Below are 26,808 nucleotides of genomic sequence, written 5' to 3'. Positions count from 1 at the left end.
CCAGGCTTGTCGAGGCTATCCAGTCTCACTTATCATCCGGTGTTCCTTGTCCCCATGCAAATACGTGACAAGCTATGAATCTAGAATGAATGCAGAGAAAGAGCTCCAAGAATCTAAAAAGGAGAAAGTGACACCTCCCTGTGACATGAGTGGTGAAGACAAACCCAACTTCACAGTCAAATGTGGTTCCCTCAGGTACAACGAAAGCAGCTCTGCTTGTCTGTTCGCAGGTAGGAGCAATGGGTCTCACTGAGCAATAATGAGGTCTTGGAAAAGGATGGTGAGCGGAACGGAGAGGATGAATGTTCATCATGTTGGTGTATTTTCTTTTGATGGTGGAATAAAGCTCACGAGGAATGGAAAACTTCGGCCTTTCCCTGTGCTAAAATAAGCGGGGTCTCCGTGGCTCTGGGAGCTGCATCAGGACCATCGTAGATGCCCCACCCCCGCCCAAGGAAACTGCAGTTACCCCGAGCCTTGGTAGTGTCACCAGGACAATGGCCCCGGGGGTCCATCTGGCCCTCCCTTCTTTTTCTCCACTCCTCTTTCTTTCTCTTCCCTCTTTCTCACTGTCTTTCCCCAGGAACTTTCTAACCATCCTCTTGTGGATAGGAACAGTCACACTGAGGACAAATGTTTGGGCATCTCTTGCTCCAAGGAGGTGGTGACTGAAAACCTTGTATGGTCGACACAGCTGCAGGGGCGGCTCGCAGCCCATGGTCCCAATGCAAAGCCATGGTGGCCTCAGCAAAGTCCAGCCACTCAAACTGCCTCCGGTATCGCATGTCCCATCAACAAGTGCCGAATCGTGTCAGTTCATGGTTCCATTTTCTGATAAGTGAGTAAAGGACCAGTGTTCCAGCTTGATGATAAAAAAGGATGCTTGCAGATTAGGTACAGAGTAAAAGTCATGAAATTAGCATGCTAAACTAGCAGACCACCGAATTCTAACAACCCCTCGGCAGGCACCAGTCTAGGTCACCTAAGTTCAGTTGTTTTCATTGGATAGAATTCTTCAGGATAGACATAAAGAGATTAAAAGAAGAAAGTGAATTGCACAGTGAACATAATTATATGCAAATTTACAAAAGAAGTAACCTTGATGCTGTCCCAGTTATGGTGCAGTGTTTATTCAAGAAGGAATTTAATACAGGGAATTAGATGCATGCATAGTTTTAGAAAGATGGGAGGAATTCAACTGCCTTTTAAGAACTTGACAAATGTGGGAGCCAGGAGAGGCTACTTCCATCTGTGGTTCCAGCTGCTCCAGAACGAAATTTGTTCTCTCAGACTTGGATATTTGGCATCTGCCCATGCATCAACCTACTGCTTCTAAAGGAGAACGATTATTTCTCCTTCCTTGCACTTTCCAAATCGCATTCAAGTGCCTCTCACCGGTGAAATATAAACCAGAACTGTGACAAATCAGCCGGGGAGATGTTCTTCTCAGGCTTCCCATCCCTGAAATTTAGGGAAGAGATTAGAAGTGCAGCAGTAGTGCTAAGATCAACAGACAATATCTGATGCAAACATATAGACAAAACATGATGTGCACATTGTGTACCATGTGGAAGCTTCTTTCTTTGGGCTTGGGAAGAGCCCTCCAGCCTGGAACTGGACCCATGTCTCAGGACTGTGCCTCTGTCCTCTTTGGGATTCTTCTCTGGAACAGGACCCAGAACCCAGCCCTCTGTCACTGATCAAGGGTTCCCTTCCCAGCGGCCACACCTGAAATGGGTGCACCTGCTGTTTCTCTGGGTACTTGCTCTCTCCTCATCCTATCCCCACCCATCTTTGTAGCTACTCACTCCCTTCACCCCACCAGCTGTTCTCAGAGGAGGCGGGCCCTCTCCCTGAGCAAGGAAAACAAACTCATTCCTCAGGAAAACACCGCCCTCTCCATAAGGACAAAAGGGACTGTGTTTTGACTCCTTGGTGAGGAGAAGGAACAGCTTATCATTTGGGTGCAGCCCAGGGAGCAGAAAGTGATCTCCTTCTTCCTGTTCTCTTCCCCTCCAAAACAATCTTCTTCCATCTGCCAGGTGACTCTCTGCATGTGCTCACTGACCAATTTCTTCTGGTCCCAGCATGTGGGCATTGACACCCACTTGCATTCATGCAGTCTTGTTCCTTCTCATGTGAACAATCTATATAGTGTGTAAATGAATTCTTCCTCCCATTTCATATATGATGACGTTAAGGATGCAGACAGAAAAAGCTACTTGCTCAAGGGCAGAGCTCCTAAGTTTAAGAGATAACATAGGAGCCCAATTCTTCTGACTCTTAGTCAAGTGCTCTCACTTCAGATCAGCAAAGACTTCAGAGGGAAGAAAAGATGAAACAATGACCATATTTGTTGCTGCCTTCAAAGTGGGCTCACTTGGTGATACTCAGCTATTCTTTTTCCACTATTCCTACTCCCCCAGTTCTTGAGAGTCCTGCTAGGTGTATCTTTTCAATAAATAATAAAGGTCACACAATATGAATATACCCAGTCATTCTGTGGGTGCCTTACATAATGTGTGAACATTTGCTTTCCATGTAACAGAACATTAAAATTGTCGCCACTTGACCCCAGCTATCCACAGAAAACTGACATCTTTTTAATTAATGGCTTCTGGTTGCTCTAAGTGTATCTTCTAGTTAATTACCCAAAGTACTTACCTTATGCTAACAAGATTGCAGAATTTTGAAATATTGTATGCACTGTGTTAAATTTTGTTCTTTACAATAACGATGAATCTGAAGTAGATGACCTATCAAACCATGGCCAAGTCCACTTCCCTCAAATTAAACAGTACTCATTGTTGGGACTGTTGTCCTTATGGTGGATGAATTACTCTGTTTAGCAAGCGTGATCACATTTATAAATGGTATATCCCTTCAAGCTAGGTTCATTTTCTGATGGAAAAAAAAAAAAAGATTTAATGGTTTTCAACTGCACTTATACTTTATCTCTGTCTCCATTAGGACATTTTAGTAATGAAGAGGCTTCTCTCGGTCGAGATAGGAGTTAATAGATAATCCTTTTCAGCTGTTTAATTGAGAAAGCTTAGCAATGTAGCTAAATTGTATATTGTAATTCTTTACTATAAATGTGTCAAATATTGTAAGTATTTTTCTGGTGAAAATTCTTTGAGGAAAAGAAAACATTTGTTTTTGACTTGAATGATCCTATAACTTTTTCACATTCTATCAGCATTTTATTAGATTTTCAGGGATTTGTAACACATTTTTACAGAATTTGTAAATCCCATAGCATTTTCAGATTTCCTGGTTTGCTGCCTTATGGAGACATTTCTTAAATCCTACGTTTGGCTGAATTTCCAGGTTGTGTGTAGTAGTCTAGACCTGGCTCCCAGCTTGCAGTTAACTTTGAGAAATGTATCAATAGCCTTTACAGGTTTTTCAAACTGTCAAACAAATTTAAGCACTTAAATAAAAATCAAAGGCTTTTTCTTTGATTTTTAAGTTCCAATAGTATTTTTTATCCTTACCCCAAAGAAACTATTATCCTTAAGAAGGAATTTTATAATTTATGAAACCAGATCCTTAAAAGATACAATAAACTTTTATAGGAGAAAATAAAGTATGATCATCTCAATAGATGATGAAAAGGTAGCTGATAATATTCAATGTACAATCCTGATTAAAACAACACAAACAAAAATAAAGTTTTGTAAAATAGGAATATAGAATCACTTTTAGGAACCAAAGTGCTTTGGCAAATAAAGAGGAAAAAGACAAAGTTCAGTAGATGCATGGGCAAAATATATAGATAGAGTGTTCACCGAAGAACAAGTACAAATTACTGATACATTTATAAAAAGATGCTCAGACTTATCTATAAGCAAAAGCAACCAAAAAATATACAAGTTAGTAAAACCATGTAAATTAAAATAATGAGATATATACTATATTGATGAAGATCAAAAAGATTAATAGTGCACATGTGTGAGGAAAAAATTAACCCCAGCCCCAGGAAATAAGATTACTCCGTCTTTTACTAAGCAACTTAGCAATATATTTTAACACTTAGATGTGCAGAATTCCACTCCAAGTATTTATCCAATGGAGTTCCTACCACTGTATCTTTCTTTCTATTGATGGATTGATTGACAAGCAGAGAGGTTCATTGCAACATTGTCCTTAGTCTTGTGGAGTAGGAAAGAAATAGTCAACTAATCATAAACTGATTAAATAATTAGAAGCGGAAAGTAGAAAAAAACAGCAATAGTGTGTGCTTACTGTATGTCATACCATAGTTTAAGAATTTAAACGCCTACACCGCCCTATGAAGGAGGATCTATTATTATCTCCATTTTGCAGGTGAGGAAACTGAGGAACTAAAAGGATTCCTGATTACCTAGTTTTTCACAGTGTATTGGGGATCTGTTGCTGTGTAACAAATTACCCCAAAGCTTAGTGGCTTAACAATAATAAAGCACATTTATGATCTCTGTGGGGCAGGAATCTGGGTATGGCTTAACTGAGTCCTCTGTATCAAGGTCTCTCCCAGCACTGCACTCAGGCTGTTGGCCAGGGATTCAGTCATATCAAGGTTCATCCCACTCAGGTGGTTGCTGGCAGGATTCAGCTTCTCACAGACTGTTGGTTGGGGGAGACCCTCATGGAAGGCTCTCCATAGGAAGGCTCACAATATGGCCACTCACATTTACCCAGAGTGAGGGTTCTGACCTCAAAGAGAGATTGACGAAGAGGCCACCATTTTTGTAACCATAGCTACTTGCCCTGGATCCACCACAGAGTAGTAGGTGCTTAGTAATTGGACAATAAACACCATTTTGTATAGACAAAGCACAATTTTGTATGTGCTTATAAAAAATTAGGAAGGCTATAATCCCTTCTTTTTCTCTTCAAGATAATGGGATCTTGAGGAGAAAAAGAGGGCAGTTACTTTTTTACTGTTTAAATTTTTGACCAAAAATTCACAGATTCCTAATCTGAAATTCTCATGTTTTAAACTCCAGTAGGTAATCTTGGAGATAGCTTTCATCAGTTATTTTCCAAAATCAACCATTCATTTAGTGATATGTTCATTATCCATCAAACATTTCTTTAATTCTTCTGTGAACTTTCATATGGATTAAATTTTAAATGATCTATATTATACATGCTTCTGTTGTAATTTTGCGTTTTATACATTTTGATAATTTTTGACTATTCCCAAGGAGTGAACAAGTGTAAGGATAAGAATGATTTTGTTCATTTCATCTCATTTTATAAAATAGTCAGTAGCTGATACTGAGGAAATCAACATATTGAAGTTACTAAAAACTACTATTATGTTTTTAAAACTTTTTCATCCCTGATTTTGAATTCTTTGTGAATAAGATGAATTAAAACTGTTTTTCTACTTAGAAAGATGTTACGATATTTCACACATCAAATATGAGATAAAGAACTAATCCAAGTGTGTGAGTATTATTAGTATATGCACCCCCCTTCCAACTTTACAATTATCTTACATCTATATACTTTTTACATACCTTTAAATCAGATGTCAGCCAACTATAGACCACAAGTCAAATTCTTCTCAAAACCTGCCTTTGTAAATAAATGTTATTGGAACATAACATCTGATTTATGTACTTTCTATAGCTGCTTTCATGCTTCAATGACAGAAATAAGTAATTGTGACAGACTGTATGGCTTGCAAACCATAAAATGTTTATTATTTGGCCTTTTATAGAACAAGATTTCCAATAACTGCCTAAAAATATTAAGAATTTTTACCCATGAACATGGTGTAATGCCCCATCTCTACTCATCTAGGTCTTCTTTAATTGTGAGCAACAACTTTTGCAGTTTTCAGTAGACCAGTCTTGCAAATATCTTGTTAAATTTATCTGTAAATATTTCATGTTTTCATGCAAATTTATTGTTCTTTTAAATTTCAGTATTGCTTGTTACTAATATATAAAAATAAAATTAACTTTGAATTTTGTATTTTGATGTATCCTGTGACTTTGCTAAAGTCATTTATAATTCTAGCAACGATTTTGTAGGCTCTTTGATTATCTGTGTAAATAATTATGTCATCTGTGACGGAAGACAGTTATATTCTTCTTTTCTAATACATATTTATTTTATGTCATTTTCTCTTTGAATTGCTCTTGATAAAATCTTCAGAACAATGTTGAATAAAAGGACCAGACCAACCACCCTTGACTCTTTCTTGATCTTTGGTGGAAAATAATTTGGTTTTTAGAATTAAGTATGATGTTAGCTGTAAGCCTTTTGAAACCTTTTATCAAGTAATTCCATTCTATGACTAGTTCACTATGAGATTTTTATCAGGATGTTTAACTCTAAAATACATTTCTTTTTTCTTTGTATATATTCACGTAATCATATTCTGCTTCTTTTTTGGTCTCTTAATATGATGAATTATAGTCACTAATTTTTGAATTGAAACCAACCTTGCATTCCTAGAATAAATCTCATTTGGTCATGATATATTATTGTTTTTATATATTGATAAACCTCATTTGGTAGGGTTTGGTTAAGGATTCTTTTTTTTTAACATCTTTATTGGAGTATAATTGCTTTACAATGGTGTGTTAGTTTCTGCTGTATAACAAAGTGAGTCAGCTATATGTATACATATATCCCCATATCCCCTCTCTCTTGTGTCTCCCTACCACCCTCCCTATCCCACCCCTCTAGGTGGTCACAAAGCACGTAGCTGATCTCCCTGTGCTATGCGGCTGCTTCCCACTACCTGTCTATTTTACATTTGGTAGTGTATATATGTCCATGCCACTCTCTCACTTCATCCCAGCTTACCCTTGCCCTGCCCCGTGTCCTCAAGTCCATTCTCTACGTCTGCATCTTTATCCCTGTCCTGCCCCTAGATTCTTCAGAACCATTTTTTTTTTTTTTAGATTCCATATATATGTGTTAGCATACGGTATTTGCTTTTCCCTTCCTGACTTACTTCACTCTGTATGACAGACTCTAGGTCCATCCACCTCATTACAAATAACTCAATTTCGTTTCTTTTTATGGCTGAGTAATATTCCATTGTATACATGTGCCACATCTTCTTTACCCATTCATCTGTCAGTGGACACTTAGGTTGCTTCCATGCCCTGGCTATTGTAAACAGTGCTGCAATGAACATTGTGGTATATGACTCTTTTTGCATTATGGTTTTCTCAGGGTATATGCCCAGTAGTGGGATTGCTGGGTCATATGGTAGTTTTATTTTTAGTTTTTTAATGAACCTCCATACAGTTCTCCATAGTGGCTGTATCAATTTACATTCCCACCAACAGTGCAAGAGGGTTGCCTTTTCTCCACACCCTCTCCAGCATTTACTGTTTGTAGATTTTTTGATGATGGCCATTCTGACCGGTGTGAGCTGATACCTCATTGTAGTTTTGATTTGCATTTCTCTAATGATTAGTGATGTTGAACATCCTTTCATGTGTTTGTTGGCAATCTGTAGATCTTCTTTGGAGAAATGTCTATGTAGATCTTCTGCCCATTTCTGGATTGGGTTGTTTGTTTTTTTGATATTGAGCTGCATGAGCTGCTTGTATATTTTGGAGATTAATCCTTTGTCAGTTGCTTCGTTTGCAAATATTTTCTCCCATTCTGAGGGTTGTCTTTTCACCTTGTTTATGTTTTCCTTTGCTGTGCAAAACCTTTTAAGTTTCATTAGGTCCCATTTGTTTATTTTTGTTTTTATTTCCATTTCTCTAGGAGCTGGGTCAAAAAGGATCTTGCTGTCATTTATGTCATAGAGTGTTCTGCCTATGTTTTCCTCTAAGAGTTTTATAGTGTCTGGCCTTACATTTAGGTCATTAACCCATTTTGAGTTTATTTTTGTGTATGGCGTTAGGGAGTGTTCTAATTTCATTCTTTTACATGTAGCTGTCCAGTTTTCCCAGCACAACTTATTGAAGAGGCTGTCTTTTCTCCATTGTATATTCTTGCCTCCTTTATCAAAGATAAGGTGACCATATGTGTGTGGGTTTATCTCTGGGCTTTCTATCCTGTTCCATTGATCTGTATTTCTGTTTTTGTGCCAGTACTATACTGTCTTGATTACTGTAGCTTTGTAGTGTAGTCTGAAGTCAGGGAGCCTGATTCCTCCAGCTCCAGTTTTCTTTCTCAAGATTGCTTTGGCTATTCGGGGTCTTTTGTGTTTCCATACAAATTGTGAAATTTTTTGTTCTAGTTTTGTGAAAAATGCCATTGGTAGTTTGATAGGGATTGCACTGAATCTGTAGATTGCTTTGGGTAGTATAGTCATTTTCACAATGTTGATTCTTCCAATCCAAGAACATGGTATATCTCTCCATTTGTATCATCTTTAATTTCTTTCATCAGTGTCTTATAGTTTTCTGCATACAGGTCTTTTGTCTCCTTAGGTAGGTTTATTCCTAGGTATTTTACTCTTTTTATTACAATTGTAAATCGAGTTCCTTAATTTCTCTTTCAGATTTTTCATCATTGGTATATAGGTATGCAAAAGATTTCTGTGCATTAATTTTGTATCCTGCTACTTTACCAAATTCATTGATTAACTCTAGTAGTTTTCTGGTAGCATCTTTAGGATTCTCTATGTATAGTATCATGTCATCTGCAAACAGTGGCAGTTTTGCTTCTTCTATTCCGATTTGGATTACTTTTATTTCTTTTTCTTCTCTGATTGCTAAAACTTCCAAAACTATGTTGACTAATAGTGGTGAGAGTGGGCAAACTTGTCTTGTTCCTGATCTTAGAGGAATGGTTTCAGTTTTTCACCATTGAGAACCATGTTGGCTATGGGTTTGTCATATATGGCCTTTATTGTGTTGAGGTAAGTTCCCTCTATGCCTACTTTCTGGAGGGTTTTTATGATAACTCAGTGTTGAATTCTGTCAAAAGCTTTTTCTGCATCTATTGAGATGATCATATGGTTTTTCTCCTTCAATTTGTGAATATGGTTTATCACATTGATTGATTTGCATATATTGAAGAATCCTTTAATTCCTGGGATAAACCCCACTTGATCATGGTGTATGATCCTTTTAATGTGCTGTTGGATTCTGTTTGCTAGTATTTTGTTGAGGATTTTTGCATCTATGTTCATCAGTAATATTGGTCTGTAGTTTTCCTTTTTTGTGACATCTTTGCCTGGTTCTTGTATCAGGGTGATGGTGGCCTCATAGAATGTGTTTGGGAGTGTTCCTCCCTTTGCTATATTTTGGATGAGATGGAGAAGGATAGGTGTTAGCTTTCATCTAAATGTTTGATAGAATTCGCCTGTGAAACCATCTGGTCCTGGGCTTTTCTTTGCTGGAAGATTTTTTTTTTTTAATTAATTAATTTATTTATTTATTTTTGGCTGTGTTGGGTCTTTGTTTCTGTGCGAGGGCTTTCTCTAGTTGTGGCGAGCGGGGGCCGCTCTTCATCATGGTTCACGGGCCTCTCACTATCGCAGCCTCTCTTGTTGCGGAGCATAGGCTCCAGATGCACAGGCTCAGTAGTTGTGGCTCACGGGCCCAGTTGCTCCACGGCATGTGGGATCTTCCCAGGCCAGGGCTCGAACCCATGTCCCCTGCACTGGCAGGTGGATTCTCAACCACTGCACCACCAGGGAAGCCCTGTTGGAAGATTTTTAATCACAGTCTCAATTTCAGTGCTTTTGATTGGTCTGTTTATATTTTCTATTTCTTCCTGGTTCAGTCTCAGAAGGTTGTGCTTTTCTAAGAATTTGTGCATTTCTTCCAGGTTGTCCATTTTATTGACATAGAGTTGCTTGTAGTAATCTCTCATGATCCTTTGTATTTCTGCAGTGCCAGTATTGTATTACTTCTCCTTTTTCATTTCTAATTCTATTGATTTGAGTCCTCTCCCTTTTTTTCTTGATGAGTCTGGCTAATGGTTTATTAATTTTGTTTTTCTTCTCAAAGAACCAGCTTTTAGTTTTATTGATCTTTGCTATCGTTTCCTTCATTTCTTTTCATTTATTTCTGATCTGATCTTTATGATTTCTTTCCGTCTGCTAACTTTGGGGTTCTTTTGTTCTTCTCTCTCTAATTGCTTTAGATGTAAGGTTAGGTTGTTTATTTGAGATGTTTCTTGTTTCTTGAGGTAAGATTATATTGCTATAAACTTCCCTGTTAGAACTGTTTTTGCTGCATCCCATAGGTTTTAGGTCGTCATGTTTTTATTGTCATTGTTTTCTAGGTATTTTTTGATTTCCTCTTTGATTTCTTCAGTGATCTCTTGGTTATTTAGTAGCGTATTGTTTAGCCTCCATGTGTTTGTATTTTTACAATTTTTTTCCTGTAATTGATATCTAGTCTCATAGGATTGTGGTCGGAAAACATACTTGATACAATTTCAATTTTCTTAAATTTACCAAGGCTTGATATGTGACCCAAGATATGATTTATCCTGGAGAATGTTCCATGAGCTCTTGAGAAGAAAGTGTATTCTGTTGTTTTTGGATGGAATGTCCTATAAATATCAATTATGTCCATCTTGTCTAACGTGTCATTTAAAGCTAGTGTTTCCTTATTTATTTTCATTTTGGATAATCTGTCCATTGGTGAAAGTGGGGTGTTAAAGTCCCTTACTGTGATTGTGTTACTGTTGATTTCCCCTTTTATGGCCGTTAGCATTTGCCTTATGTATTGAGGTGCTCCTGTGTTGGGTGCATAAATATTTACAATTGGTATATCTTCTTCTTGGATTGATCTCTTGATCATTATGTAGTATCCCTCTTTGTCTCTTGTAAGAGTTTATTTTAAAGTCTATTTTGCCTGATATGAGAATTGCTACTCCAGCTTTCTTTTGATTTCCATTCACATGGAATATCTTTTTCCATTCCCTCACTTTCAGTCTGTATGTGTCCCTAGGTCTGAAGTGGGTCTCTTGTAGACAGCATATATATGAGTCTTGTTTTCATATCCATTCAGCCAGTCTGTGTCTTTTGGTTGGAGCATTTAATCCATTTATGTTTAAGATAATATTTTTTTTTTTTGGTATGTATGTTCCTATTACCATTTTCTTAATTGTTCTAGGTTTGTTATTGTAGGTCTTTTCATTCTCTTGTGTTTCCTGCTTAGGGAAGTTCCTTTAGCATTTGTTGTAAAGCTGGTTGGTGGTGCTGAATTCTCTTAGCTTTTGCTTGTCTTTTAAGGTTTTAATTTCTCCATCAAATCTGAATGAGATCCTTGCTGGGTAGAGTAATCTTGGTTGTAGGTTTTTTCCTTTCATCACTTTAAATATGTCCTGCTGCTCCCTTCTGGCTTGCAGAGTTTCTGCTGAAAGGTCAGCTGTTTACCTTATGGGGATTCCCTCGTATTTTATTTGTTGCTTTTCCCTTGCTGCTTTTAATATTTTTTCTTTGTATTTAATATTTGATAGTTTGATTAATATGTGTCTTGGCATGTTTCTCCTTGGATTTATCCTGTATAGGACTCTCTGTGCTTCCTGGACTTGATTGACTATTTCCTTTCCCAAATTAGGGAAGTTTTCAACTATAATCTCTTCAAATATTTTCTCAGTCCCTTTCTTTTTCTCTTCTTCTTCTGGGACCCCTATAATTTGAATGTTGGTGAGTATAATATTGTCCCAGATGTCTCTGAGACTGTTCTCAATTCTTTTCATTCTTTTTTCTTTATTCTGCTCTGTGGTAGTTATTTCCACTATTTTATCTTCCAGGTCACTTATCCGTTCTTGTGCCTCAGTTATTCTGCTATTGATTCCTTCTAGAGAATTTTTAATTTCATTTAATGTGTTGTCCATCATTGTTTGTTTGCTCTTTCGTTCTTCTAGGTCCTTGTTAAACGTTTCTTATATTTTCTCCATTCTATTTCAAGATATTGGATCATCTTTACTATCATTACTCTGAATTCTTTTTCAGGTAGACTGCCTATTCCCTATTCATTTGTTTGGTCTGGTTAGTTTTTTCCTTGCTCCTTCATCTGCTGTGTATTTTAGTTAACTTACTGTGTTTGGGGTCTCCTTTTCCCAGGCTGCAGGTTCGTAGTTCCCATTGCTTTTTGGTGTCTGCCCCCAGTGGGTAAGGTTGGTTCAGTGGCTTGTGTAGGCTCTCTGGTGGAGGGGACTGGTGCCTGTGTCCTCATGGGTGGGGCTGGATCTTGTCTGTCTGGTGGGCAGGGCTGCAGCCAGTGGTGTGTTTTGGGGTGTCTGTGACCTTATTATGATTTTAGGCAGCCTCTCTGCTAATGGGTGGGGTTGTGTTCCTGTCTTGCTAGTTGTTTGGCATAGGGTGTCCAGCACTATAGCTTGCTGGTTGTTGAGTGGAGCTGGGTCTTAGCGTTGAGACAGAGATCTCTGGGAGAGCTCTCGCCGATGGATACTACTTGGGGCTGGGAGGTCTCTGGTGGACCAGTGTCCTGAACTCGGCTCTCCCACCTCAGAGGCTCAGACCTGACACCTGGCCGAGCACCAAGACCCTGCGCTGAGCGCTCGCCAGGCCTGTCCGAGCGCCTGGCCAGCTCCCTGCTCCCGGCTCCCAGTCCTGGCTTGGCTGGTTAAGGATTTTTATGTCTATGTTGGGATATTGGTTTGTAGTTCTAAGGTCTTTGATTTTGGTATCGAGATGTTGCTGACCTCGTAAAATCAGTGGTAAAGTGTTTTATTCTCTTGTATTTTCTGAAAGACTTTGTGTAAAAATTTTATTTTTCTTTAGGTGTTAGGTAGTATTCACTAATGAAGCTGTCTGGGCTTTGATTGTTCTTTGTGGAAAGTTTTTAACTACAAATTAACTTATAGGTACAGGACTATTAAGGTTATCTAATGTTTCTTGAGTGATCTTTGAGAGTCTGTGGCTTTCCAGAAATTTATCTATTTAATATAACTTTTTAAATTTGTTGACACAAAGTTATTCCTAATATTTTCCTATTATCCTTTTAATTCAAGTAGGGACTGCAGTGATGGCCTTTTTCATTATAGTTACTTGTAACTAATGTCTCTTCTCTTTTCTTGATCAGTCTAGCTAGAGGTTTTTGTATTATATTTTTTTTTCAGAGGACTGGCTTTTGGTTTTATTGATTTTCTCTTCAACTTTCTGTTTTTTATTTCATTGATTTCAGTTTTCTTCTTTATTATTTCCTTACTTCTCCTTACTTTGAGTTTTATTTGCTCTTCCTGTAATAGCTTCTTAAGAAGGATGCTTAAATCATTGATTTGTGATCTTTTTCCTTTTCCAATACAAACACTTAAAGCTACAAACTTCCATCTAAGTGTTGCTTTTACCTGCATCTCACACATTTTGATATGTTGTTTTACATTCTTATTCAACTCAGAATATATTTTTTATAATTACTCTGGTGATTTCTTCTTTGACTCATGAGTTTTTTTAGAAGCATATTGTTTAAGTTTCAAATATTTGAGGTTTTCCCAGATATATCTCTGTTATTGATTTCGATTTTAGTTTTTCTGTGGAGCTAGAAAATGATTTGTATTATTTTATTTTCTAACATCTATTGAAATTTGTATTATGGCCCAAAATATTGTCTTTCTGGATAACTGGTCCATGTGCACTCAAAACCAGTATGTATTCTGCTACTGCAGGGTGTAGAGTTCTATAAATGTCAGTTAAGTCAAACTGACTGATAGTGGTATTAAAGTCTTCTATATTTCAAATATTATTTCTTCTGCCCCTGTCTTTCTTCTCCTTTTGAGACTATAATTACTCAATGTTAGAATATTTGATATTGTTCTAGAGCTCTAGGACAATCTATTCTGTATTTTTCACTCTTTTGAACTTTTTGTTTTAATTTGGATAATTTCTGTTGACCTAGCTCCAAGTTCACTATTTGTTTTCTCTGCTGTGTTCAATCTGCTGATTAGCTTAAGGAATTCTTTTGATCTAATATTGTGTTTGTTGTTTCTAACATTTTATTTATCTATCTGTCTCTTTTGTATAGTTTTAATATTCTTTCTGAATCCCCCACCTGTTTATGGGCATTAACCATAGTTGTTGTAAAGTCCCTGTCTGATAGTTCCATACCAAGATTTCAAAACTGTTGATCATTTCTCCTCTGGTTCTTTTTTCTTGCTTTTGTGTGTGGCATCTCATAATATTTTATTGAATTTTGGCCATGGTGCATGAAAGAGTAGCAATTGAAGTAGGTTATACTTATTTCCAGTTCTTTACTTCCTACCTGCTTGTATGCCCAGGACCTTGTCCTCTCACCCCGTCCCAAAGATGAAATTGTTTACTTGTACCATATCTCCTTGTAGGGCTTTTAATTCTTTGCAACTAAGTTTACCCAGTTGCCTGTGACTTCCACTTTCTGATTCATTCAAAGAAAAGCATGATTTTTTAGATTAACAGTCTCTTTTTTGTTGTTAGAATGGAAGTGATATTCTTTTGTGTCTTTCTCCATCCTTAGCAGAAATAGAACTCTGTTTTTTAAATTCAAGTTTCCATATATACTCTCTAACAGTTCTGTTTTGATAGAAACCATCTGTTGTAGGGATTCTGCTTGTCCTTGTAATTCATTATGAAAGGTCCCCTCAGATACATGATTAATTACCTTTGTCTCTTTGGTGGAATAGAAATAGGTAAGGGAAGGCATAGCCACAGTCTCTGCCACTGTGACCTGAGGGATACCAATAGGTAAGTGGTCAGTTTGGGCGGAGACAACAGGAGGAAGTGTATCCCCCTCTCATTTCACTTCCCCAGATACAAAGTCTGAAGTTTCCTGCATGAACGGGTGACCGCCCACCTGTTCAGGTCCCATGTAGGTTCTGGGGACACACAGACCAGCAGCTGTTCTCTAGAACACACACTTGGCCCATGCTTTGAGCTTTCTCAGGGAAGACGGAGAAGCTCTATCAGCCTTTCAAGGCTTGGACCACACCCTCCTAGTCCCAGAAGAGGGGCAAACAACATAGCAGATTCATCCAATTCATCCAACTACCATCTTCCCAGAAATCTCCTGAGGCCTTAATCCTGTTTTATTATTTCTAAATTTATTTTCTAAATTAGTTTTATATGGATCTTTTGTGTGGATCACATCACATCTATGACCATAGCATACCACATCTGGGCCACTATTTCCTTGAATGCAAGCACTCGGAGGAGAGCAGGGTTTTAATTCGTGCTGTCTTAGTGCAATGATCTGACTTATTTGTTTAATAACATTAAATGATGCTGATAGCACATGGTATTTCTAGACTGGAATAAACCACACTTAGAAGGGAAGTCTGCAGTATCAGTTTTCTCCTTGTAGTCTCAGAGGTGCTCATCCTGTGAGGTCTTCAAATGCCTTGTCCCTGAAGCACTCCTTGTTTACATACAGATTAAGTCCCTAGGGACACAAAAAATGTATTTAGTTACACAAGAGATGTCTATTTCTGTAGTCATTCTACTGTGATTTCTGTGAATAATTTATCAACTACTCAACGCTCATCAAATTTGATGAATTGTAGAAACTATCTGTAAGTTCTCTTACTCTTTATCTCAGAGTTTGAAATACTGTCATTTTAAATAAACATGTTTCTCCCTAAACAAGAATTTCATCGTCGGAGGAAAGAAAAAATTCTTGGTGTTTCTGGTGCCTGTCCTCTAGGTTGTGTGTTCGGCGTCCATCGCTTCCCTTCATTGGTCTGGTGTCCTTGAGCTCATTATCTCCCTGTATTTATTCATCTTAGCATCACCGTTCCTCTTTTTTATTCTGTTGCAGGTGCTGGGGTTCCCCAGTTCCAACCGATTGCCCTGAATGGCCGAATTCAGGTCCTCAGCAATGGGTCTCTGTTGATCAAGCACGTGGTAGAAGAAGACAGCGGCTACTACCTGTGCAAGGTCAGCAACGATGTGGGCGCGGACGTCAGCAAGTCCATGTACCTCACGGTGAAAAGTAAGGAAGAAGAGTGCTTCGTTTTACCTAAATAGGGCTTCGGGGGCTTCCATTTTCAGTGGTCTCCATGCATACTGTTTAAAAACAAAACACAACAAAAACAAAATGTGATTTGCTGCACCTGGGGGTTTCCTGTCCTAAAAATATAGTTAAAGAGGACGGTAGAAGTTCAGCGATTGTCAGAGCCTGTGGGTCCCCTCTTTTCTGCTCCGCTGGCCGTGGGTACAGGCTCTGGGTAAACAGCAGATGAGTGGGTCCCTGCCTTTGGCACCCACATTTCTCTCCTGTTGATTTTATTGTGGAAAAGCCCAGTGCACGCTCTCAGATGTGTTCCTTTCAGAGGTCGATTCATGCTTTTTATTATCTGCAAGCTGGCTTGTCCATAGATTTCCTTTTTAAGATCCTTCTGAAATCCAGAGAGCAGAAACCTCATTATCAACACACACATCTACAAGGACAAAGAACGCGTAGCACTATGTTTAAGGTCCGTGTTGCTGACCCATGTTTTAGGAAAGGGCACTTTATAGTGAAATTATTTTTATACTTTGGTAACTAGACCACCAAAGAAAGGACCAAAGTAGACCAACTTGTACTGAGTACTGCTCATTAGCAAATGGTTGTACATCTAGTTTAAGTGAATGACTTATGTCTTTCTCCGTTTATATTCTTTACTACTGGATAGATTGTGATTTCTTCCTGACTACAAGGTTTTGATCAGACTTCCTCTTTTTTATTTTAATTATGCTGTCTGTAGGTTGTCAAGGATCTCTATCATATCATTTATTAGAGAGATTGGATTTAAAAGTGAATTCCAGTGATGTGTGTGTGTGAGAGAGAGAGAGAGAGATTTAAAGGCTAGCTACACACAGACTAGTATCCATCCTATTTTACTAAGAATTCATTCTAGTTAACCCATTTTTTCTAATAGGACAGTGAAAATATCAAGCTGTCTATTCGGTATACTTTATATCATAGACAGATTAAAGTTCTGAAATAAGGTTGCTTTGAAATATACTGTGGACATATCCAATACATAGTTTTGACTTCTAAATATTATACTCTAGAGGAACTGATTTTCAAGAATCTGAAGACAAATTGTCATATCACTTAAATACAAAGTTGAAATCATAATTTTTAAAACTAAGTTGGTGAAACAGTAAGGAAACCCAAGATCTGAAGACCAATACTGACCAATGTTGATCCATCTTTCCCCAACAAAAGAAATGTATTTTGCAATTGCTTTAACATATTTTAAATTTATAAAGCATTTTTTTTCTATCGCACTCATATACGTATCTAAGCTCTAACAGATTCAGTGCCCCATGAAGGATGTAAATACAATCAACCATAGACCTTACCTTCATGAATGAGAGAGCTTATGTCTTGAGAAAAGAGACAGCCTGCTAATCATAGTGCAAGGGAAGGAGTAAGGTGCACAGAGATGTGCCTTTCAAAGGAGGACAGAGCCATCGTTTTGAGCGGATTAAGGAAAGCGTCAGGGGAAAAAAATCTTTAAAAATGGGTAGAATTTGAAAATGTAGAACTTGAAGATTTCCCCACATCTCCTCTCTCCATACCTTTGATGCTGGTAGTGGACGTGGGACCACAAAGATGTGCCCCTGTCCTTAGTGAGCTTTTTCTCCTGTGGGTCCATCAGGCCTGGGTGTGGACAGTTCCGTCCAGCAGAACACGCCGGTGTCAGGATAGAGCGTGGGACACCGGGAATGCACAGATGAGGGCGTGGTTTACACCCCCTGGAGAATCAGTGCCTACAGAATGGTACCCATGGCCTCTGAGTTCAGTCCTAAAGGGTGCAGTGGATTTCGAAAGATAGAATTGTTGGGGGTAAACAGAGGCGCTCGAGGGAGAGAGAACAGAGAGAGCAGATACAAGAAATCAAAAGACTCAAGGCGAGAGGTAACTGTGTTTGAATGCTCTACCCAGTATGTGGAGGGGATTAGAGAAAGAAACATTTAAAGCGAGTGTTTGTCAAAGAAAACCGTTCTTAGGGTTTGTCAATCTTAGTTTCTCTCTCTCAAACCATACAAACTGCTAGCAGAGAGGCACATTTATGGCACAGCTAATTTTACCAGTTCTTGATAACCCTCCGGAGGCTTTATACATAATTTCAGCAGGAACTAAAACAACATTGTAAAGCAATTATACTCCAGTAAAGATGTTAAAAAAATCATAATATTTAAATTCGGAAAAGCAAAAATATAATTTAATAAAGAGATATAGAAACACGAAGGCAAAAGATATACAGTATCTCTAACTGTTGCTCAAATGATACCATTTAAACAAAAACAACAGCTAACACAGGGATGGCTTTCGCTTGTTCTTTGTATATTTGCTTGGCAAGACTATTAAGTGTATGAAAACTGACACGTTCAGGCTCTGCACACGGCAATGGGAGACCTGCCACTTGGCGTACAGCTCTTTTACTGAGAAAACGGGAGGAAGTGGGAGCGGAGAGCCTTGGCTCTGACCTGACGGGGGCAGAGCAGGTGCCGGGCTGCTGAGCAAGAAGATTGTATGTCGCTGCGTTGGTAACGGGATTACACCTGGGACGGCAGCAAGGCTCTTCTTATCTGACGCTACCCAGGCTTACATCAGGCACAATTTCTTTAATGTTTCAAAAGAAATTGCACTGCTTTCAGTAACAATAATAAGGACTCTCCTGAGTCATTAAAAAAAAAAAAAAAAACTGGTCTGCAAATATTTTTAAATGCAATAGGAGAGAACTTTCTGCCTGATCAGACATGTCAGGAAATTCAGACAGCTTCTCAGATGAGAACTCCAGATGCCCAGGATGGCTGGTGCTGGGTTTCACACGTATTTTAAAGACCCGAACTCTACTGATAGAGCCTGGTGTTGGGGTCTCACTGGGGACACTGGGGACCATGCCCTGGCACTGGCTGGGTCTCCTCTCTGGGACGTTTTCCTACCACGACTCCAATGCTTTCAAAACTCGCTAATCTAATAATAAAGCAATTTAACAATGAATGCCTCCCCCCGACCCTTTTTGGGAATCAGGCATGATGAGACTGTGGGCAGGGAAGACAGAGGCAACCAAGTTTGGAAGGAGTGGTCATGGAAAGCCATCAATGAGATGGAAAAATAATCAGTGCACATCCTCCCGGTTTTGTTGGTATTCTTGCTTCTGGTTCTACATTATCTCAATTCTAATTTATCCTTTACGAAAAATCATCCCAGGAATAGGGACCCAAAACAAACATCGGAAAATGTTAAGGACCTTTGGCAGGAAAGACAGGGGAACTGCTCTCTACTTTCAATCAAATGCGGCCTCTGGTGACAGCACTGCGCCCCTCACCCCAGGCCCACCAGGGGCTGCAGAAGCCTCCCTGCTTGGGGAAAATAAAAGAAGCCTCCCCACTTGGGGGACGTGGTCTTTTGTGCTAAGAAAACAGTTCCAGAAACTGCAGAATCTTTCAGGTGGATGAGCCGTATTCTCCCAGGTGCCAAAATCGCCTCCTCACCGTCCCAGCTTTCTGCCCCTGGCCGGTCTGAGCCTGTGTGTCTCCAGGAACCCTGCTATCTTTCTGTTTGGATCTCTGGCCCACGATGCCCAGGCAGCTGTTCTTTTGTCTGCTGCTCTGCACAGGTCCCTTCTGATCCCCACGTGCCGTGTAGGAGACCATCCCTCATCAACCAGGAGCAGGTGCTTCCCTGGAGAGTCGGTTATTTGTGGAACCCACCTCCCCATCTCTGGCTTCCGGAGCCAACCCGGAAGGGCTCCAGTCCAGCCTTGGTCCTCAGGCCTCCCTCTAGGCAGGTCCCTGGGTCCCACGTGGGGACACGTGCGTGTGCACTGCATGTGCATGCACTAACTCGGGTCAGCTTTGGTCAAACAGTCCCCAGGCCTTGGCCAATTCTGGACAGACCTCAGTAATGTGATTTGACCTCAGGCTACCTCATGTCCTGCTATTGCCAGAGTGGGTGTATGGGCTTGGAATACAATAACCCATTGCTCCATTCCCCCGCCACCCCCCCGCCAAAAAAATAAAAGAATCCATAAATAGCCTTGGATAGTCCATCCACCCTCTGTTACTTCCCGCGCTCACGTGCTGCCTCTAGGATGTACAGGTATCTGCGGGAACACCTGCAGGGCTGCCCTGTGATCTCTGAAGGGGAGGAAGGAACACCACCCTGGGCTGCCCCGCAGTGAGGCTGCGACGGCCTTAGTCCCTTCCACGGGGTGCTCCCAGGTCCCTCCTGCTCACTCTGTAAAGGCCACTCTTTAAGAACAAGAGATACACGCTTGTTTTTTTCCTTTGTTTTGTGCTCACAGAAATAGCGGGAGTAAAGTTTGCCTACATAAAAACACTAAATTACAGTTTTTTGGTCCTTAAACTGTCGAGATTGCTTGTGTGTATCTCAGTCTAATGCTGCTTTCCCTCTATTATTTTAATTTGAGAGCTTCTAAATGAAGCCTTCAGAACCTTGGCTCCTGGGCCCCGGAAGGCTGTAGCTGATCCTGTGGGATTGTGCGATCCCTTGAAATCATATGCAAAAATGTATGTGTTTTTCTGGGAAGAAACACTGTAGCCTTTATATCTTTAGAGGGATTCCTGATGCAAAAAAAGGTCAGCACGACTGTTCTAGAAAATCACAGCCGGGGTGGCCTGAAATGAAGACTGTGTGTCGTGCTTTTCATGCAGGGTATCTCAGAGCATCCGGATGGAAGTGACCAGTACACGACAATAGGGTCACAAGGGCTGAGGAGGAATAAACAACCATGAACCAATGGAAAACTAGGTTTTACTGAAAACTGGGTTTTAGTATTTCATCACCTTTGCTTCATGTCCACACTCTTATTGCAGCCTTGAAGCAGAAGAAACATAAATGAATCAAAGGCATATAGTCCTGTGGTCAGCAGTCAGGCTCCAGACTCACACTGCGTAGGTTCCACCCCTTCCAGCCCTGTGCCCTGGGGCAGGTGACTCACCCTCTGTGCAAGCCTACGTGAAACAGAGACAACGCACAGACCTCTCTCTCCTCTCAGGGTTGCTGTGAGGCTGACGTGAGCCATCACACAGGAGAGCTTAGGTATTAGGTGGGTGCAGGAGAATAGCAGGTATTCTTTAGGTGGAGGCTGTGAATGCTGGTGTTATTATCATCATCGTCATTCCCGAATTACACCCCCGCCCGAGACACATCTGTGCCGGTCAGAGACTACGAGGTGCCCCTGAGTCCAAATCACCCAGTTTACACACTTTCATAACTGCGGAGCCCACCAGCAACCCCCCGACCATATCTTACACATATGCACGCACTCATAGTCTGAAGTCCAGTTGTCAAAAGTATCTGCAGCTTTCATGGCAATGTCCGTGTTCAGAAGTAGAGGATGGGGACAAGCATGGGAAAGGAAGTGTGGAAAAACACAGGGGGACCAGTGAGCTGGTGGGAGACCCCAAGTGGCTGTAATGCCGATGCTGGATGGTGACTCCTCCCAGGTAGGGCAGCTAAACATTTGCATTTCGCTTCTTCAGTGAGCCTGAGAGTCTACCAGCTAAAGAGTCTTTGGGGTTAAGAAGGGATCTGTAAGATGGGAAGGCTACTAGAGCAGCTACAATTTGTTGCCAACCCCATTTCAGTTTCCCTCCTCTCTCAGTGTTAAGTGTTTAATCGTGTCCCCCTAAAATTCGTATATTGAAGTCCTAACCCCTAGTATCTCCAAATATGACCTCATTTGGAAACAGGGTTTTTGCAGAGGGAATGAGTTAAAAGGAGGTATTACTGGAGTCGTGCAGCCCTCAATCCAATAGTACTGATGTCATACAAAAAGGGGAAATTTGGACACAGACGTGGAGCGAATCAGCCTTGTGAAGACAGAGATTGGAGTTATGCTTCCACAGCCAAGGGAAGCTGGAAGAGTCCAGGAAGGATTCTCCCCTAGAGTCTTCAGAGGGACCATGGCCCTACCAGCACCTTGATTTCGGGTTTCTGGCCTCCAAAACTGTGGTAGAATAAATTTCTGTTGTTTAAGTCACCGGTCTGTGGTACTTTGTTACACAAATGCACTCAGTGATAACAGAGATCTTTTGCAGAATCTTGTGTTTGAGGGAAGCGCACCACAGCTAGGTCACCTGCTCCAGCAGGTAAATCCTAATCTGTCTACACTAGTGGATGTGAACTCTAGTCTGAACCAACCAAGGGCAGCCTTCTCCCTTTGAGCATAATTGGTTTAAGGATGGGCATGTGACCAGTTTTGGTCAATGAAATGTAAGAAATCGTCTGTGGTATTTTTGAAAAGATTTCCTTATTCTTCATAGTAGACTCAGCAGGAGATGTTCATCTCTTAATTCTTGGCCCTATCTGGAGGTGATACCTCCAGATAGATACCCTATCGTGGCAACGATTTTAGCATCATCTTGAGGATAAACCAAAACATAAAGGAAGGTAGAGTCAAGAAAACCAGAAAAGTTGAGATTTATCCCTAAGCTACTGCATTTGCAGTATCCCCGCCTCTGAATTCATCACTGTGAGAGGACCAATTACTTGATTGCTTTTCTGTCTAAGCCAGTGTGGGTCAGGGTTTTCTTATTTGCGGCTGGAGGCATCCAAACTAAATAGGAAGTGGACAGATCATCAGCAGGTAATGGGGCTCAGTTCAATCATACTGCTCCCCCCAGCAAGTCAGGCTGAGATCAGTACCCCTGAGAGGTTGAGGAGTCTTATTTTGGTTGAGGAACCCCATCCAAATTGGCATTCATAGCATGATGCTCTGGGTTGGGGTAAGAGAGGTCTGTGGAGGAATGACAGCTGAGGGTCAGTGGCAACCCAAAGGCCTTGGGCACATCCCAGAGCAGGGAGGTCGGTACCTGGTGGAGGGATAGTGGTGAATACCAACAGCATTTTTTCAATGTTACTGGGGCCGGTGTCCCTCCAAGGGAAAGAACGTGTATTTTCTCCCCTTACTTACCTCTTTTTCCTTCTTCTGTTTGGAGGCCCCCTTCTACCCAGCAACTGAAAAGTTATTTCTGCCAGTTTCAGGTAATCTCTGTTATTTCAAGGTTTCTCAGTTGATTTAAGATCTTTCCTCTCCCATGGCCTCCTGGGGGCGGTGGCATCAGTGCTCTGGGTCCTCAGTTATCTGTCACCCTCCGTGCTGGCATCCGCTGAGATGCCTACAGTCCCATCTGGTCTCTGGCCATGGGGTCACTGCCTAGTGACCCACAGGAGCCCCTCTTGGTCCCCCAGCTGCCCCTTGTCAGATCTGTTCGCTTATCCAATCAGCAGTATTCACTGAGTATCACCTAATGTCAGGGACTGTACTAGACACTGCTTATTCCTTGAACAAGTTCACCGGCATGAAGCATACATCCCCATGGGGAGAAGGACATGCAGATGGGGATGTAACGTAATGCCCTGCAGATAACAGAGTGAAGTAAGGAAATGAGGTATGCACATGCTCGGAGAGAGCAGCCCAGGCAGATGGAATGGCAAGTGCAAAGTTTCGAGGTAGAAGTGGGTTACATCTGAGGACTAGCGGGAAAACCATTGCACTCGGAGTGCAATGAACAAAATAGGCCATAGAGCTAGGCAGGGGCTAGATCCATGGTCAAACTTTGGACTTGATTTTAAATATGATAAAATGCCATTGGAGGATTTTCGCAGAGGGAAAGCATTATAACAACTATAGCTACAACTTATTCTAAACCCTTGTCTAATTCTGACAATAACACTCAGAATTGTAGGTTATGTCTGACTTATAGGAGGCACAGAGAGAGGCAGGGGAGCCTCCGGCAGAGCAGGTGGGAGCAGTTGCCGCTGTCCCGGGGGGAGACTGGGAGGGTTGCATCTCCCACAGTGTCCCATGCGTTCACTCTGACTCTGCTTCTCATGCCCTGTGGTTAGAGGGGCGCTGCTCAGGAACCCAAACAGGTCCCTCCAGGCCCCACTCTGAGCTGTTAGGGCTCAGGGTTCCTTTAGGAGACCCTCACCCGTGACCAGCTCTCCTTCTCTCCTGAGTCTCCATCCCCACCCCTAACCTCACCCACTTCCCCAGTTCACCTGGTACACATTTCTGCAGTCTGTCCAGATTTGCACTCTTGCTTTTAGTTTACTAAGCTGATAGCAAGAGGCAGCGCTAGTGGTTTCCACCACCCTTTCCTATCATGATAGACCTCACTCAACAGTTTGAGAACCATGTGGGTATTTATTTTAATGGTTACTGAGTTTATCTATTCCAAGTACGCATCCTGGAACTGAGGAAATAACCACAAGATGAATTTGAAGATTTGTTATGTCCACTGTAAGCTGGCCCTAAACCAAAACACATTGATTCCCTGACCTAAAAAAGCCCCTACCCTGATCGTTGGGCCAGGGTAGTCTTTTGGTTCTTTAAAAATTAGTGTCGGGCTTCCCTGGTGGCGCAGTGGTTGAGAATCTGCCTGCCAATGCAGGGGACACGGGTTTGAGCCCCGGTCTGGGAAGATCCCACATGCCGCAGAGCAGCTGGGCCCGTGAGCCACAATTACTGAGCCTGCGCGTCTGGAGCCTGTGCTCCGCAACAAGAGAGGCCGCGATAATGAGAGGCCCGCGCACCGTGATGAAGAGTGGCCCCCGCTTGCCGCAACTAGAGAAAGCCCTCGCACAGAAACGAAGACCCAACACACCCATAAATAATAAATAAATAAATTAAAAAAAAAAAATTAGTGTCAGTTCAGGGTCACCACCCCTACGCTTAATGAGTCATTTTTGTTTGGCCGCTTTTAAGATTTTCTTTCTCTTGGGATTTCAGAGCTTGACTATGATGTACCGGAATGTCGTTTCCTTTGTATTTGTGTCGATTTGGATTGAGGAGTTCCTTGGACCTTTAAGCTGATACCTTTCTTCAAACCTGAGGTGTTTACAACCATTGTTTTTTCCAGTAATTCTTTTTTTTTTTTTTTTTTGTCCTATTCTTTCTTGCCTCTTATTCTAGGACACATATGTTAACCCACTTGATACTGTCCCAATATCAAGATTTCTGGTACTTGGATCATTTTTCTTCCATCATTTTTCTCTCTCAGCAGATTGCATATTGTTTAATCTACTTTAGTCATTACTGGCTCTCCCTTCAGGGAGAATTTATTGTGATGTAAATTGTAAGTCAGAGCTTATATGTTTTCCACACATGGTTAGTCAGTTGTCCTAACATCATTCATTGAGCATCTCATCCTGTCCTTACTTTCTGAAATAACAATTTCATTTGAGGGAAAGATATTTAAGAAAATGAGGTCTCGAGTCAAACTTCCTGGTTAGCTCTGCTAATTGCTAGCTGTGTACCTTGGACAAGTTACATAAGCTTTATGTGTTTTAGTTATTTAGTTCTCAAGTCATCTCAGACTGTTGTTATGGGCATGAAATGAATTAGTATAAACATATAAATCACCCAAAACATAGGAATAAAGTTGGATCCCCACCTCACACCATATACAAAAACTAACTCAAAACAGATAATAGACTTAATGCAACAGCTAAAACTATAAAACTTTTAGAGTAAAATATTGGAGTAAATTTTTATGTCAGTGACATGAGAAAAATTACATAATTTGGACTTTATAAAAATCAAAATACTTGTGCATCAAGAAAATGAAAAGACAGCTTGGAGAATATGTGAAAATATTTGTGAATCATGTATCTAATAGGATACTTGCATGTAGAACTCTTACAACTCAACAATAAAAACACAAATAACCCAATTAAAAAATGGACAAAGGATTTGATAAGACTTTTATCTAAAGAAGACATACAAATGACCACTAAGCACATGAAAAGATGCTCAACATCATTAGTCATAGAGAAATGCAAATCAAAACCACAATAAGATACCACTTCATACCCACAAGGATGGCAAAAAACAAAACAAAACAAAAAAAACAGACCAATGTTAACAAGGATGTGGAGAAATTGGAACACTGTACGTTACTGGTGGGAATGTAAGATGGTCAGGCTGCTATAGACAGCAGTTTAGCAGTTCCTCAAAAAGTTAAACATACAGTCACCGTATGACCCAACAATTCCACTAAGATAAATAAAAACATATGTCAACACAGTAACTTGTACATGAATGTTTAAAGCAGCACTATCCATAATAGCTAAAATGTGAAAACAACTCAAATGTCCATCAATTGGTATATGGATAAACAAAATGTAGTATATCATATAATAGAACATTATTCAGTCCTACGGACACATGAAGTAGCAATATATTCTACAACATGGATAAACCTTGAAAGCATTCTAAGTGAAAGAAACCTGGCACAAATGACCATATATCATAGGATGCCATTTATATGAAGTGTCCAAAATAGGAGAATCCATAGAAACAGAAAAAAGATTTGTGGTTGCCAAGGGCTGGGAGGATAGGCCAATGGAGAGTGACTGCAAATGAGAACAAGGTGTTGTTTGGGGGGATAAAAATGTTCTGGAATTAGAGAGTGGTGAAGGTTGCAGAACACTCAACTGTACACTTGAAACAAGAGTTTTATGGTATGTGAATTATACTCAATAAAGCTACTATTTTTAAAAATTCAAGACTATCTAGCAACTTCAGGTGAACCTGTGCAACGGTTGTTAAGAGTTTAGGTTTTGAAGTTAGATAATCTGGTTTCAAACCCCAGGTTCATGGCTTCTTAGTTATGTAAACTTGGGCAAGTTCTCTTAACCTTTCCAAGCCCCGTGTTCCTCTTCTGTAAAATGGAGATAATTGTGTCTACTGTCTAAAACAGTGGTCCCCAAACTTTTTGGCACCAGGGACTGGTTTCATGGAGGACAATTTTTCCACGGACGGGGGTGGGGGTGGGGGATGGTTCAGGCGGTAATGCAAGCGATGGGGAGCGGCAGATGAAGCTTCGCTCACTCGCTCTCCCTCCGCTCACCTCCTGCTGTGCAGCCTGTACCACTACCCATCTGTGGCCCAGGGGTGGGGACCCCTGGT

At 40.6% G+C, this 26,808-nt stretch overlaps 1 protein-coding gene across 1 annotated transcript in view; it reads left to right on the top strand.

The window, feature by feature from the left end:
• DSCAM (DS cell adhesion molecule) overlaps window positions 1-26,808 on the top strand; it is a 738,451-nt gene that overhangs the window by 487,885 nt on the left and 223,758 nt on the right. Inside the window, exon 12 of the mRNA XM_068545703.1 lies at window positions 15,687-15,860. Within this exon, the coding sequence (XP_068401804.1) occupies window positions 15,687-15,860 (174 nt within the window). The remainder of the gene's footprint in view (window positions 1-15,686; window positions 15,861-26,808) is intronic.

Source organism: Eschrichtius robustus, chromosome 6 (genome assembly GCF_028021215.1).
Source record: "Eschrichtius robustus isolate mEscRob2 chromosome 6, mEscRob2.pri, whole genome shotgun sequence".
Taxonomy (NCBI): Eukaryota; Metazoa; Chordata; class Mammalia; order Artiodactyla; family Eschrichtiidae; genus Eschrichtius; species Eschrichtius robustus.
Note: the sequence above shows the minus strand (reverse complement) of the source record. Positions and strands in the feature narration are given on the sequence as shown.